Genomic DNA, 16004 nt, shown 5'->3' on the forward strand with positions numbered 1-16004 from the left:
GGGTTTCGATACCCGTGGTGGGCAGAGCACAAATAGCCCATTGTGTAGCTTTGTGCTTAATTACAAACAAACAATTTATCTCTTGGAACTTTCATCTTATACGACCTTTCGACAGCATTCGTTTTCCATCATAATAAACAAACAAGTGAGCCATAACCAGTTAATACAAGAACTGTACAAGAACGATTAAAACAAAAAATACATTATTCCTCTTCAATATATATAAAAACAAGTGGTTGAAAAATTAGAAAAAATAAAGGTTTTCCATGCCGCATGAAATTACTAAGTTATAACTAGCGGCAAATAATATAAAGTTGGATGCTCGCCTTAAAGCGAAAATGAAGTCATAAATGTCGAAAATAAATTTTAACTCAGAACCATATTCCAAAATGACAGTTACATTGCATGCAGAAGATAACAAAATGGCAGTTACACTACAGGCAAAAGATAACAGAATGACAAAATATTACTAAAACTTCCATCAGAATGTCAGTGAATACATTTTGAAACGTCGTAGAAATTGAAACCGCAAGCATCAGATAACGAAAAGTACCTTGAAAGTCTTGTATATGTATATATGATTTGATTTTTATCTTTCCATTAAAAACCGTTTCTACCTTGACAAGAAAGGAATAATGTATTAAAAATTGTTAAATACAAGGTATTAACTTTGTCATCTTCTTTAATTGTTATTTTATCCGTTATTAAACATATCATTATCCTATAGGGAATTCAAAACGATATAATTTCTAAAAGGTATCACATAGAACAAGATCTAATGTCATAATTCAGTGTTTTGCTCCCTTTATCTATTAACATTTTGTAATATTTTTATCAAAGTTCTAAGTGATATATTTAATGTACACATATTTCATCTCAACAGAAGATCGCTCTGTGTTACAACTAATTAATCACTCTAAAACCTTGCAACCATAAAATCTACTGAAAGCTGCCTTCACATGTAAAATTTGACGTTATGCTTGATTATAATCCACTGTTGTTACACTGATTACTTCTAACAAATTATTTTATGACAATAACAAAGTAAACAATGTCATAAGTAATCCACTTTTGTCGTTTAATATTATAACTTTGAACACAAATTCATATTTTAAAGCCACGTGCGCAAGGCTGATGAGGGTAACGTTCATATGAGACATGTTTTAAAATGATCCCTTGCGGGTTTATACATTTTCTTTTCACTTTGTATCCAGTACTTGAGAATGGGAATCGTTCGATAAATTCTTAATTTTTAATCACTAAAGTAAACTTTATGATACTACGAAGTTCTGACAAATCGCACAAAAATTAAAATATCCAGTAAAATCTATTTTTAACTTTAGTGGATCCTACTCAGTAGATTATAAGAGGTTTCTTCGCCCAAACTACGTAATTTATTTACTGCATGAATTTGATTAATAATCTAAATTATCACTTACTATTAGAATCTACAAGTTGTTTCCACACGGCTAACTCCTCTTCTTCTCCAACAAAAATCCATAGAGACAGGTGATAACCCTCCAGATGAAGGCCTAACAAAACATACAAATCTGTCGTAGATCATATTAGGTATAACCTAAGAACGCTCAGAATGATTTTCAAATCTTATTTCACCATATTAGCTATTTCTGTACTATTAAAAAATTATCGTCAAAGGATAAGCATATCTTCGAAGGCTACTCAAAAACAAAAGCAAATTAATTGTCTTTATTGCAAATTAGCTAGAGTAAATTAACACCTCCCATGAAGATACATATTAATTAAAGAATAGTTTGTTTATATATATATATATCTTATAAAGCTTTATTCGATAGAGTTTTTATCTTTTCGAAATTTATTCTTGAAAAAACATTCTATAGATTGTCTAATGAGTAAAAAAGGCACACTTTTATCCCACGAGCGAACGATGATTTCAACAAGGAATATTACTTCTACTTGAAGACAATAGAGATTTATTTTCATGAACACCATGATAATCGTTGATGATTAGGAACACATTATTAAAAATTTAATGAATGCAATTTTCAACAATAGTGCTCTTCTGTTCCCGTGGTGTGCAAACAGGAGTCGCTCAACTGTAACTATGGGAGTATATTAGTTATATCTGAAAGTACAAATTCAAAAATACAGAAGTTTTAAAAACTACAGTATAAATATCACTACTTTTATATAACATAATAACAACAATTAACACGAGAAAATTATGGGGAGGGGCGCGCGACATAAAAGGTGGTTTGCGTAACACTGCTCTATTCATATAACAGTTTTACAGACTACTGAGTCGTTTGACTAATATACGTGTTGTTGTTGTTTTACATAAAAGTAATGATATTTTCCTTTGTAGACAACAATTTCGGTCTTATGAGTGAATAATGATAAGTATATTATTAAATATTAAAACAACTCTGAAATAAAATGTGAAAATAAAAGTATTTTTAAGATTTCCTTGATTAATGAAAGCCCACGTAAGGATTGATTTTGTGTTTGTAAAGTCGAGAACCCTAAAGTTCACAGAAATTTCATTTAGAGACATAAATATCATTCTGAGAATTTCATATTTTTATATGATAGAAAGCACGAGAACTCTTCAGTTTTAGAATTCAAAGTTCTGCCCATTCTAATGCACAGAGCCAGTAAATGATATACTCAGATATCTACGTTGAACGTCATGTAGTACTTAGATAAATAATGAAACTACCTTGTACTTCACATTGTTAAGGTGTTAAATAATTGCGAAGTACCTCCATGTTAATTCTAGTTAGTTTAACGCTAATTATAGATACGCCGAATATACATGACATATGTATTACGTAACCTACCTCTATCTTCATCGTCCTCTTCAAGCACATCCTCATCTATGGCAGTGGACCCCTCACACCATCTTTGCAGCCTGGAATGTGGAAAAGAAAAAATATCTTTTGTTCCAGTAAATCTCTGTCTATCTCGTTCCTGTTGTTTTCTTAAAATAGAAGGATCAGCGGTCTGTGGAAAATCCCACCTTTGTTTGGAATAAAGCCGGTCACCACTAAAAGAGGAGAAACTTCTGTTCTGATCTTTAACTCTTTCTCCACAATGGCTACACAGAAAGAAAGGAGGACATTCCTCTAGAGTGTCAGTTCCCCTGTTTAAAGAGTGTGACCTGCGAAGTGGATTGTTTCGGCGTGTTTCTTCTTGAGGTTCGGTTGTGTTGATTGTTACTCTGAAACGATCCTTTTTCCTAACGACATCTGGATTCTTCTTTTTAACAGAAACCTGACTTTCTTTTCGAAAAGAAGTTGCTGAAGTTGCTGGAGAATCTTTTGAGTCTGTTTCAAGGACAGATTCAGTAACACTCGTTGTTCTGCTTGAAATAATGTCTTTCTCCATATTTAAACTTACAGAGCTGACATCATCTGGTTTTGGCGAAGATGTTCTTTCTAAGTGCTGTTCTAGGTTTTCAGTGTTAATGGAAGTCTCCATCCCTTGAAGATCTACATTATCTTCAAATGATCGAGGAGGATCGGTTACTTCAATGTCCAGATTCAACCGATTTTCGCTTTCAACTGCCCCTTCCTCGCCTTGTGAATGTGAACATTCTGGATCAGTTTCGAAAACGTTATCCACAAAACAGCTACCAGAAGTTGTGCTGTCGAAAGATGGGGTTGTTGTTTCTGACTGAAAATATTCAGTTGTCGTGGAGAGATTTCGTAGATTTAAACTAGAAGATTTTTCACTGTTTTCTATATCGTGTTTAATAGTAACCGGTATGAATTCATCTGTTTTAATACAATATTTTTCAGATTCTGACAGTGTTTCTGAGACTTCTGTAACAGTAAAAAGTTGTTCTTTTGGAAAACGACAATATTTTTCAGATTCTGACAGTGTTTCTGAGACTTCTGTAACAGTAAAAACTTGTTCTTTTGGAAAACGAAGTACTTGTTTCTCATCTGAAAATTTATTTTTTTCTGCACTCTCTCTGTTAGAATGTTCCTCGTAAGACAATTCATGATCACCAGTAGCTAAAAATTTGTGAGTAGGTGAGTCATGCAAAGATTCCACTAAATCTTCCGAAGTGCCATCACTTTTTTCGATGACTGTTGTAGCTTCAAGTAAACTTGAGTGATCAGGTGAATATTCTAGCTTTGGTGGAAATTCTTTGGCGTTTTCTTTCTGAGAGAATGACTGTACTTCCACTTTACACAAAGTATGTGTTATCTCCTGAAGTTCAGAGTCAGAACTTAGAAGACCCTTCTTAGTTGAATCATCTGAAGAATCCAGGTTTTCGTTTATTGTTTCATCTAACGGAATTTCTTCTTCAGAATTGTTATGTTTGTTTTCAAAGTTCCAATCGGGTTGCTGAGGTGTTAATTCTTTTTGAACTTCTTTCGGAGAAAATGAGCTAGATGTTCTTTGGTTACTAAATCGTGAAGAGGGAGAACCAAAAACACTAGCCGATGAAGATGTACTTTCAAACGAGTTTTGGCAAATATCGTTTGAATCTGTAATTTTCTTATGAAACAACATTTTATTCATGCCAAGTCCTTTGTCTCTGCTCGAGTGTTCATTGGCCGTCATGTATTCAGAGCTTTCGCTTGCCTCTTCACATTCGGTTTCGGTCCTAAGAGATACTTCTTTTTTTGCTAGCCAGTACGAGCTACTAGTTGACACATCACTCTGAGACGTCTCACGTTCAGTAAAATGACTGCTGGATGATTCACTTTCTGGAGAGGTTAAGATCTCTTGTTGATCAATTCTTCTTACGAAAGTATCTGGTGGATACCTTTCTTTTATTGGTGACTTGGAAGATGCCTTTGTCTGAAGTAGTTGGTTAGGTTTTCTGTCATATAGCACTACGTCTGATGTCATCGTTGGTGATTCATCACTGAACACAGAAAAACCTTCCGTATCTGTTCTTAGGAAGTGGATATCATCTATAGCTAGGCTGAAATTTTCTTCGATATTTTGATGTGGATTATATGATACAGAGTTTTCAAACCTTATTCCGGTTTTGGTTGCTGAGGAAGCCATAGTATTTGATTTTTCAATAGAATACAAAGAAGTAGGGTTATTCACAATTTGTGAAGGTTCATGCTCAATAGTTGAATGCCGTCTTACTGGTACTTTTCTTTCTTTCGAAACTTTACTTTTTGCGCTGGAAGAGGACACGTCTATAATAAACTCTTCACCATCATTTGCTAAAGAGCGGGATAAAGGAATCCTCTTCTTTCGTATCACACCCACTGAAGATGAAATTGAAAGTTCTCTTGGAGTTTGATTATGCACACTAGAGTGACTTAACAATTTCTGTTGATTTGTCGGCTCTATGAAACGCTTTTCACTATTTGTTTCTGCATTAGAAATAGAAGAAGAAACATTTTTTGATAAAAACCCTCTGGTTATAGGAGAATTCGGTTTGAATGAAACTATTATTTCCTCCGAAGAGAGATCAATGGAACGTTGTTTCGAGATGGTTCTTCCTCTCAAAGGACGAATAAACCGATGGTGTTTTGATAAAACATCTATTTCCATGACGTCCTCGTCACTTTCTTCATCACTTCCTAAGTTTCCGTAGGAAGATTGGCTTTTAGTCAGTTTACTTATTCCTCTGTGTTGTACTCCTCGATGTCTCTGCCTCAGAGGAACGGACGCTCGAGGAGATAGAGTGAGATATGCTGGAATGCGTATTCGATTGGCTGCTGATTTATCTGTTTGTGTTGCCTGTGTCTTCGTGGGGGCTCTTCTTGGTCTAAGCTGAATAACACTGCCTGTCAAAGATGACGAACCCAGCCCAGGGTATGAATCGTAATGTGTGGTGCTATCCACAATAGAGTCTTCTGTTTGTGGGGCTTTCTTTAGTGGTGTATCTAACAGTCGTTCTTGAGACCTACTTTGTTCTTTTGTAATACAAGATAATTTTTGTTGACTTAAAGGCGTTGATGTTGCTAATGGACCACTTTCGCTCTGTACCAATTTGGCAACAGTATGATTACGCATGAGAGAAGCCGAATCAAAACTAACATGTTTTTGCCTACGTTCATCCAGAGACAGCTCGTCTGCTTTAGAAGCTTTCCATTCCAAACTAGGTTCTACAGTTTCAGAATCTTTAATTATGTCTGGTGTTAAACTAGGAGTTGAGTTAGTATCAGCCTGTTTTCCTACCATTGAATCGCGTGATTGCTCTATTTGTGCAGACTCAGTGTTAACAGTGTTCTGATTTGCACTTATCGCACTAAAAGAAGAAAATAGTTTGGTTGTAGCTACACAAACACTTTGGTCATCAGAACTCTTATCAATCCCAGCTAAACGAACTTTTGGATCATAAGCACAGAACGATTTTGGTCTTCTACGAAATCCAGCTTTAGCAAACTCTTCATTGTCATCATCATCTTCATCGTTTACTGAATTAGCTAACACCATCTTTCCTTCACCTTTACCGTGGGCGCTTCCTTTATCTACGCCACCTGTTTCACTTTGTCTTTCTTGCTTTCTATAAAAGTATAAAGGTTTACTAACATTTTCAACGCTGGAAGCCTTCTTCTTTGACATACAGGAAAAGAACGAAGACCTACTACACGACGTATCTTGTTGACCTCTGAGACAACCGAACATTCGACTCGTGCGTGCATTTTCTAAAACTTCTGCTTCTTTTCTATTAATACAGTATTGCTCTCTTATGTCTTCCCGAGAGTAGATTGGGTGGCCTTTCTTATTGCGAAGGATGTTAACCCTTCTTTTCACCATTTCATCATCCGAGTCGTAAGTAATGGTATCAGCTGATAGGTCTACTTGGATGCTTTCATCCACTTGGTCAAATGAAGCTGACTTCAAAGACAACACTGTGTCTCGAGAGTCTAACGTGAGGCGGGAGTTGCCCAAAGAACATACTGAAACAAAGGGAGAAAAATCCTCATTTTGAAACCTATATATATATATATATTTATAACGTTAATATCAAAACATAATGATGTTATTATTATTTTTTTTTGTTCAACTTTTCTTAAGAAAAATTGTTATTCGCCTTAAAATCTAATCCTCACTTTACATCGGCGAAGCCACTGATTCAACAAAATCTTACTTATAGTGACACTATAAGATGGATTTTGTTAGCACAAATTTGATAACAATCTTTACCACATACTACTGACTGAAGTACTATATGAAAGAGATCATTAAGAACGCAAACTATTTCTTAGTCATCCTTTTTACTCTAAAACTATCTTTAGAAAATACCCTGAAAATAATCAAAAGTATTCAATTTATTCAGCTACATTGTATAAACTAATGTGAAAAGAATGGTTTAAAACGACACTTGTGTAAAACATCTATTTACAATTATCATAAGAAAATTTTATATCAGTTAAGAGTAGAAAAAAACTTAAACTTATTTTTGCAGGTCGAGAATTAGATGTACAGTTAGCTAATTGATTTAGAAACTTTTAAGTGTAATTTATTTGTTATATACTTTAATTTGTAGAAATGGTAAGAGGGTCTTTTAATTTTAATTACCTGGACACAGACAAATAAACAGTCAATCAGACATAGATACAGATAGATAGATCTGAAAGTAACATCAATGTGATGACATTATAAGTTCGAGTATTTTAGATGTTAGATTTATGCCTGTATTTTAAGTTCAATTTGTTTCGAATTTTTGCGCAAAATTACACAAAGGGCTATCTAGTTATAGCCATCCCTAATATTGAAACGGTAGACTAGAGGGAAGCCAGATAGTCGACACCACCTACCGTCAAACGTAGGGCTACTCTTGTCGTTTGAACAAATAGTGAGATTTGACCGGTATTCTTACAGTTCATTCACAATGCCAAAATACGGAGCGAGTTTTTTCGGCAATATGTCGCGAATCATGAACTTTCAGATTCACATTCAGAGCTTGCTAACCACTAAGACAAGCTAAGGCTCATCAACGGAAAGATTATTAGAATTTAATATTAGCGAAAGCAGCACAATGGGCTATCTGCAATATGCTCACAGCAGAAATCGAAACCAAAATTTTAGCCTTGTAATGGGAATAAATTAATACTTCCAATTAATGATTGTAGCTTGTAAGCTAGTAGTTATGAAATATATAACTTTCTTTATGAACTATGCCATCTTTGAGGTATTGTTTTAATTCAAATAGACGTTTCCAGCAGATATTAGCTTTTTTTTTTTTCAAGTCCAGGTTATTTAACCTTTCGCTCCTCACGAGAGTGATTTATTTCAATGGGAAAACATTACAACAACAAATTAAGCTTGATATTAAAAGCAAAACGAGTTAGAAAACATTTTTAAGTATAAGGTTTACCCTACAGAAATAAATGCGAACACACGAAGAGTATGAACTTTTGAAATGGTGAAAAAGAGCATTTAAAGAAGTTATGATAAATAAAAATGCACTTAAACGTAAAGAAAGTGAGTGGCTGACTGGTAAATATATATTTCTAATATACATTAATATATTTCGTCTTTTAATGTCGTTTAATGTAATTATATACACAAAATGATTACTATAATATTATGAATAATGCTTAATTAATATCGTAAAGTAGTTTCTGCTTCAAAGAATAAAATATATCCCATGAAAACTTATAGAATAGTATTGTATACAATGCAAGTAAGTCATCCAATTCGGATTCTTGCAAGGAATGCTTGATTTTAGCATTGCAATGTAGGTAATAATTTAAGCAACTCTTAGCAAACTTACGAAGTGGACGTCAAAGTAACAAAAGTTTTATTTTATATTGCTCTAAGTTTCAAGTACGAACGTTTTTAAAATACTTCATATCTCTGTTCTTGGTTAATTTTATATTCCCTTAAACAATCTGACTACAACGTTCCGCTGAATAAAAATAATATATTCCTGTACTTGTGACCTCAGAACCCATATTCCTGTTAAAGATTATCTTTTTAAACACTACTAACTTTGATCTATGACGTTTAGAACGATGCTGGTAGACAAAATTATGTATCCTAGTGATCGACATTGCAAACTAGAGGACAGAAGTGTTGTAATTTACATTATCTTACTTTTATTAGATATATTGGCTGATGGATACAGGTTTGGATAGAGCCCTGTTATCCACACTCGAGGTATTGATTGAAATTAATTTTTCTGTACAAGATGACTGCACTTTAGCACTTGCTAACAAGATTAGAAGTGAAGCAATAAGCTTTTGAAGCCTCAAGCCACTTATTTTGCTCCTTTGCCATGACGTCGTGCTAGTCTCGTTAATTCGACCTTTTCTCAGTGCATATTTTCTAAGAAAAAGAACCTTCAACATCGTTCTATGTAATATAGTTTTTCCATATTTGGACTTCAAAAGTCAGTTTACTTGACGGGCATCTATTTGAATCATTAATATGAAACCGTTATGCATCATGTGCAATGGCAAATTGACACTCGTTATTTTTAGTAAGGCTTAGATATGTTTTATTCCCAAAAATAAAACCACAACTAAACTGTGGTTATTGCTTATTTCAAGATTGATATTTCTTAATTAAGGTTCCCTTTTCCTGATCAATAACAGGTAATTAAATTGCATTCTTAATATTTTCGCTTTTCCATCAAATCCATCAAATCTTCTCTTCCGTGTAAGGGTGTGTGGTATTTTTGTTAAATTCCATTAGTTAATTGTTAAATGTTAAATATTTTTAAGCCATTCATACGGTAAACAACCATTATAAAACAAGACAGAGGGTGAATACTCAATGTAAAGTAATTATAATAATTATATTAATCATCTTCAAAATAAAACAATAACTCAACTAACTTTAATAATTAAATTGTTAAAGGGAGTATTCTGTCACGAAAACTTGTCGCATCTGACGATGCCAGATTAACCTTCTGAAACGTTGTAATCATAGATATTATATTTTGTGTATCCGATAATAAACAAGTTTTAAACTTTACAAATTGTTATCAAAAGTTTGATATGATGCAGATAATCGTGAACCACGATAGTGGTTAATAATAGGGTTTGCCCAGGAATTTCACAAAAATGTTTGTAGAACATACGACCTTCTACCTCAATGGCTAAAGCCACTAATATATGGATAATAGCAAAAAAGTTGATTTTCGATTGTTAGAAATTCAAAGTTCATCCATTTGTTTTTAATATTATTATTATCATTCATTTCCATCTTGTTTCACAAGCCTACAGAAATAACAGCTATGAATATTTGTCTCAAACCTGGGCAAACGTACTTAAAAAAAAACAAAAAACTCCTGTGCAGGTCATGGGACTATTTTTATGTTAATTCTAGAAAGAAAAGAAGAGATATTCAGTTTTTTTCATTGCTACTGGCCAAGTTTCTCTTCGAAGCCATTTAAACACCGAAGCTTAGAGCAAAAACGGCTACGTATACTGCGACAAAATTTATGCACAGCTACTAAACAAACTCCTGCGAAGGTTGTAGAACTATTTTTAAGTTGATTCTTGAAAGTAATGATTTCCACCCTCTAAAATTTTCTAAATTCTTCTTCGCTACCAACATATGCTCTTCCAAGTCATTTAATCATCGCAGAAATGTAGAAGCCGTTTAAACACTGTTATACTAGTCAGAAATGCTCCATTTTATACTACTCGGAAACGCTTTGTTTTATTAGAGTAAACAATGTATACATTTATAACAGTGTCTCCAGCCTTATTATTATTGATTATAGTTTTACAAGCAGCTACAGAAAAAAACGGTTACGAATATTTTACTGAAACCTGGAAAACAGTAATGGATATAGTATTGAATATGTCATAAGATGGTTTTAAAATTAATTCAAGCACCTTCGTTTTTTCGCCCTGACGAAGTCCTTCACTTTCCGCCATTGAAAAAACCCGGTGTTTTACTAATGTGCATTAATTGGAAAATAATTTGTGTAAGTTATAGCGCATTAATGTGGAATTGTTATGTTGAGCATTCATCATTTTTAGAGTTCGCTGTTGTACTTTGTCTCTACCTGGTTTTCTGCGACTATTTCAGTGAGATTTCTAACTATAGACGATTAATATAGTAGATTTCCTACTCTTAATAATTTCTAATTATCTTGTTATTTCTATATTTATTTATAATGATAAAACATTGTTTTATGTTATGCTCCACATCTCTCTCTCTTTAGCATAATAACTTTAAATAATGTGCTTCTTTATGACCTAACTCTCCAAATATATATATGTGATGTTTCTAAATTCTGTAATCATTGTTAGATTCCCTGCTATAATGTAAGAGTTAAGAAACAGAAGGCAGGTCTGCAAGCTAACGCCCACTTTTATTTTAGCTATATATAGATATATAAAAGATATTTTGTTCTGTAAAATTCGTGTGCTATTTTTTCAATAAGTTTATTGTTTTCGGAAAAAAAACATGTTAACAATCGTAATTTAACACAGTTTAGAACACAATTCTAAGATCGTTCAGTTTCCAAGAAGGCGGTCAGTACGATTTTGTTTTCTCGGAAGGATGGAAGTTATGCAAGTTCAAAGCTGTTATCCAAATTCGTTTAAACCCACAAAAGTAGAGTAAAGTATCATATTATGTTATTTTAACAGCAATTGATAATATATAAAATAAATCTTTGCAAACATAATTTTATTCATACGCATTGTTTACATAAGAGATCCGTAATTCTAAAATCGAACATTTTGAGTTTCAATGGATGAAATCGGTAAGTAATAAATCGTTAAACTTTAAGCTTTTAAATTATGTTTTTCTGTTACGTTTCTTTTCTGAATGGTAGCTTATTTGTAAGACAATTCATACTTTATTCTACTTTGAGCTTATAACTCGTCATTATATGAAGGTATAGTGATGTATGTATTGTTAAAGCAAATCTGATATTCATAGAATGACTAAAAAAACGAGGAATTTAAAAATACATATACATACTTTCAAAAAGTAAAATGAATGATGAAGTACCTTACGTTTTACTTTAGCAAATGTTTTTACATATCATACAGACTACTCTGTAAACACGAAGGGATCAAGAATACATATCATACAGCCTACTCCGTAAACTCGAAAGGATCAAGAACACATATCATACAGCCTACTCCGTAAACTCGAAAGGATCAAGAATGCATATCATACAGCCTACTCTGTAAAGACGAAAACATCAATAATATATATATATCATACAGACTACTCCATAAACTCGAAAGGATCAAGAACACATATCATACAGCCTACTCCATAAACTCGAAAGGATCAAGAATACATATCATACAGCCTACTCCGTAAACTCGAAAGGATCAAGAATGCATATCATACAGCCTACTCTGTAAAACTCAAAAAGATGAAGAATATATATCATACAAACTACTGCGTAAACACCAAAGGATCAAGAATGCATATCATACAGCCTACTTCGTAAACTCGAAAACATCAATACATATCAGAAAACCTACCCCGTAAAACTCGAAAGGATCAAGAATGCATATCATACAGACTAATACGTAAAGACGAAAGGATCAAAAATGCATATCATACAGCCTACTCCGTAAACACGAAAGGATCAAGAATGCATATCATACAGCCTACTCCGTAAACACGAAAGGATCAAGAATACATATCATACAGCCTACTTCGTAAACTCGAAAACGTCAATACATATCAGAAAACCTACTCCGTAAAACTCAAAAGGATCAAAAATACATATCATACAGCCTACTTCGTAAACCCGAAAACATCAAGAATAACTGAAAGAACACGCAACACTAGAAAGTAAGTCAAAATATTTTGCTTTTTCCCTATAAAGAAAACCTTCAAACTAATTCGAGGCTTGAACATAATCCCGTTTTCTTCTGCTGTTGTGCATTCTTATATTCGCCCTTTATCTCAGTGGAACTACTTAATAGTTCACAGTTGTTATCAATGAGCTCAGTAAGTGAAGAAGACATGGCTCTTTTGTCGAAGGGTGCTGCTGATTGGCTGCTTTTCTTCTGGTTAGTAGTTCAAACTTACGGACGGTTATACTGAACTTTTCGAGTTTCTGACATGGTTGTTTAATCTACGTGTGTATAAGGTGCCGTTCAGGTTGCAAATTTCAATTTATTATTTAAGCCTATTTTTAATAATTAATATCTCAAGTAAAATTAATCAAACGAAACATGAACGTTTTTTAATTGCACAATAATTTATTTGTAAAGTTTAAGAAATATAAGTTAAAAAAACTTTAAAACTCTACATGTTTTGGTGGAAATAATTCCGTCATCTTGAGGAGAATAAACCCGAAGTACGAATGTAGTTTCTTATAAACCTATATACGTGTATCATATGAATGTTTTTGCAGTGGCGCCAGTTACAAGAACGATTTCCAGAAAATTACTTCCATGGCTCCTAGGCCTAAATCTATATTTATATTTATTTTGTTTTTAACAATTTCTAACGATTTTCTTATCTTTAGTTCATCTTTTTCCGTTACCTGTTTAAGTATTTTCTCATTATCCCAGGCCATAACATCTGTAGAATGCACCACATTTTCCACCAAAGCCGATTCACCCATCATTAATTTATCCACAGCATTTTGATGTTCTTGTATTCTAAATTTTAAGTTCCTAATTGTCTGTCCAATATAATTTGGACCACAAGTACATTAGATTTTATATATATACCACATTTATCCCTTAATTCAATTTTATCTTTTAAACCATTAATTATATGAATTAATTTTAATTGAGGAGTAAATGTTACTTGGCAATTCAAATTTTGCTTAAACACATTACCTATGGTGAAACATAGGGCAAATATATTTTTTTCTCTAGCTCTCTTTTTTGTTATCTGCAATTAAGTACAACCAGAAATTTGAAATTTGTTACAATATTTACTATACACCCTATTTATGATTTTAGGTTGATACTCTCTATTAATCGCTACCTGTTTTAAATACGTTAATTATAACATCAAATCCTCATTATATGAAGAAACATTAATAGACCTATAAATAAAAGACGAAAATGATGAAATTTTTTGTGACCATGGGTGACACGATCTTACATTCGGTAGCATGGCAATTGAGAATGGTTTCCTGTATACAGAAGTAGGCAGAAAGCCCCTCTCTCTTTTTACAGAAACATCTAAAAAGTTTAAACAATCCTCATCTTCAACTTCTAAAGTGAACTGTATAGTAGGGCTGATCGAATTCAGAGGCCTCTGGAACTCAGTTAGCGTGTCATTACGTGTTGAATTAATAGCTCTTTCATGTTCCAAAAATAAACGCTTTATCCCTATTTCAGTTAGTTTTAGTTTTATAGCAATGAATCTCCCACACTTGTTTACTGCTAGAGTCACTACTCAACACATTTTTTTCACTGATCAATAAAGGAATAGAAACTAATCAGTTTAAGATTAGTATACATTTATTATCTATTTATCTTCTTTCCTGTTTAATTTTGTGTCATATCTTTAGTTTGATTCTATTTTCCTCAAGTTACTTCTCGAGTTTGAGATTGATATTCGTTAGAAAAGGAAAAATGATAATATTCAATCCATAATTATTATTATATACATTAAGGATTATTTCCACCTTTAAACAATTGCAGTTGCTGCTAATGAATCATTGTATTTTCACAGCTAAAGTATAATAAGGCTTTGTTCTTTGGTTTATTAAACTATGTTTTGGATTTTTCACCGTAAGTATCTTAATGAAAAACCAAGTACTTAGGTAATATTTTGGATATAACTTACTATAATTATGACATTCAACTTCTAATTTCTAAACTGACTTTTTTTTTGTAATTGATAGTTAAAGGTTTCATTCAAGACTCTTAAGTTGAAAGTTGCTGTGCACGTAAAATAATATAATACCTGCACAGTAGACACAAAATCATATTGTCTTTCAACGGTGATTAACAGTGTTGCTGCAATGAGCTTTTTAAAACAGTTTACGTGCTCGAGAAGAAATTAAATTTCAATGCTAGGAATTTCTTGTCATCAATACCATGCAGACAATTGACCTGGATCTAAACATGAGTGGTTCTCTCTTTGTCACTTGAAACTGTGACAAGTTTTTAAAACAGTTATTAGGGTAGAAACTTAAACTTAGATTAACAGAAGTATGGCTAAAAATGCGTACACAGAAGAAATTCATAAACGATTTGATCTTGTATTTAATTACTGATGAATGTGTACTTTACAAAATAGAAATAAGCTAAACATTCACGAACTGTTTCCTTCTATTAAAAGTAACACTAGATCATAAAAAAGTCAACTGTGAACATTTTGAGGAATTGGTTCATTAGGATAAAACAGATATTGAAAAGGAAATGTTTCTTTCTTGAGAAGCTCAATATGATATCGCAGTTTGCATGGTCAAAAAGTTTGCTGTGTTTCTGTGGATGAGGGTGTTGTGAATTATAAACACATATAAGTATTTTTATATAGGAATATTACAGGAAAAAACGGAGTATTATCAAAACTGGATTTTAATTTAGTTTTTACTCTTTTTTTGTAAAATTATGTAACAAATTAACTAGAAAACGTAAAAATGTTTCACAACATGTTTGCTTGTTTTAGAATTGTATCGTAAAGCTACTTTAGGGCTGTCTGTGCTAGCTGTCCTTTACTCTGAAATAATAAACAAAGGGAAAACAACTTATAAACAGCACCCCCCCAACTGTGGATTACTCTTTTCTGACCGAATAGTGGAATCTAACCTTCACTCTTATAGTGCACCCGTGACTCCAAAGTGCGAAGCCTGTTTTATGAGACAACGGGTCGCGAACCTCGAATCCTTCGATTCACAGTCCGAGCACGATTAGCAATAGTCAATGCCTAGCCTTCAGGAAATGAAGAAATAGTTGTAGTTTCCTTGTGTGTAGGTTTGCAAATTATTAGAACTACGTTTGGTTTTGAAGCATTCGAAAAAATGTTATATTTCATCAAATAAAAATAACATAATGTTCAATAATTAACATTATTTATTTATATGTTTACCAGTTCAGCAGTATAATTCTTACCATATCACATCCTGCATCTAATAACAGATTTAACATATAATCAAAGTTAAACTGATATATTAGGCCGTTCTACTATTTCCT

At 32.9% G+C, this 16004-nt stretch overlaps 1 protein-coding gene across 2 annotated transcripts in view; it reads right to left on the reverse strand.

Annotated features, from left to right (window-relative positions):
* LOC106464099 (uro-adherence factor A-like) overlaps positions 1 to 16004 on the reverse strand; it is a 180316-nt gene that overhangs the window by 42673 nt on the left and 121639 nt on the right. For both annotated transcript variants that reach the window (XR_002611639.1, XM_013924210.2), the window contains exons 2-3: positions 2820 to 6863; positions 1440 to 1532 (exon numbers count right to left, since the gene is read on the reverse strand). Coding sequence is in view for 1 of the 2 variants with exons in the window: in XM_013924210.2 (XP_013779664.2) it covers positions 1440 to 1532; positions 2820 to 6863 (4137 nt within the window). In the remaining variant the exon portion in view is untranslated. The remainder of the gene's footprint in view (positions 1 to 1439; positions 1533 to 2819; positions 6864 to 16004) is intronic.

Source organism: Limulus polyphemus, unplaced genomic scaffold, assembly GCF_000517525.1.
Source record: "Limulus polyphemus unplaced genomic scaffold, Limulus_polyphemus-2.1.2 Scaffold1560, whole genome shotgun sequence".
NCBI lineage: Eukaryota > Metazoa > Arthropoda > Merostomata > Xiphosura > Limulidae > Limulus > Limulus polyphemus.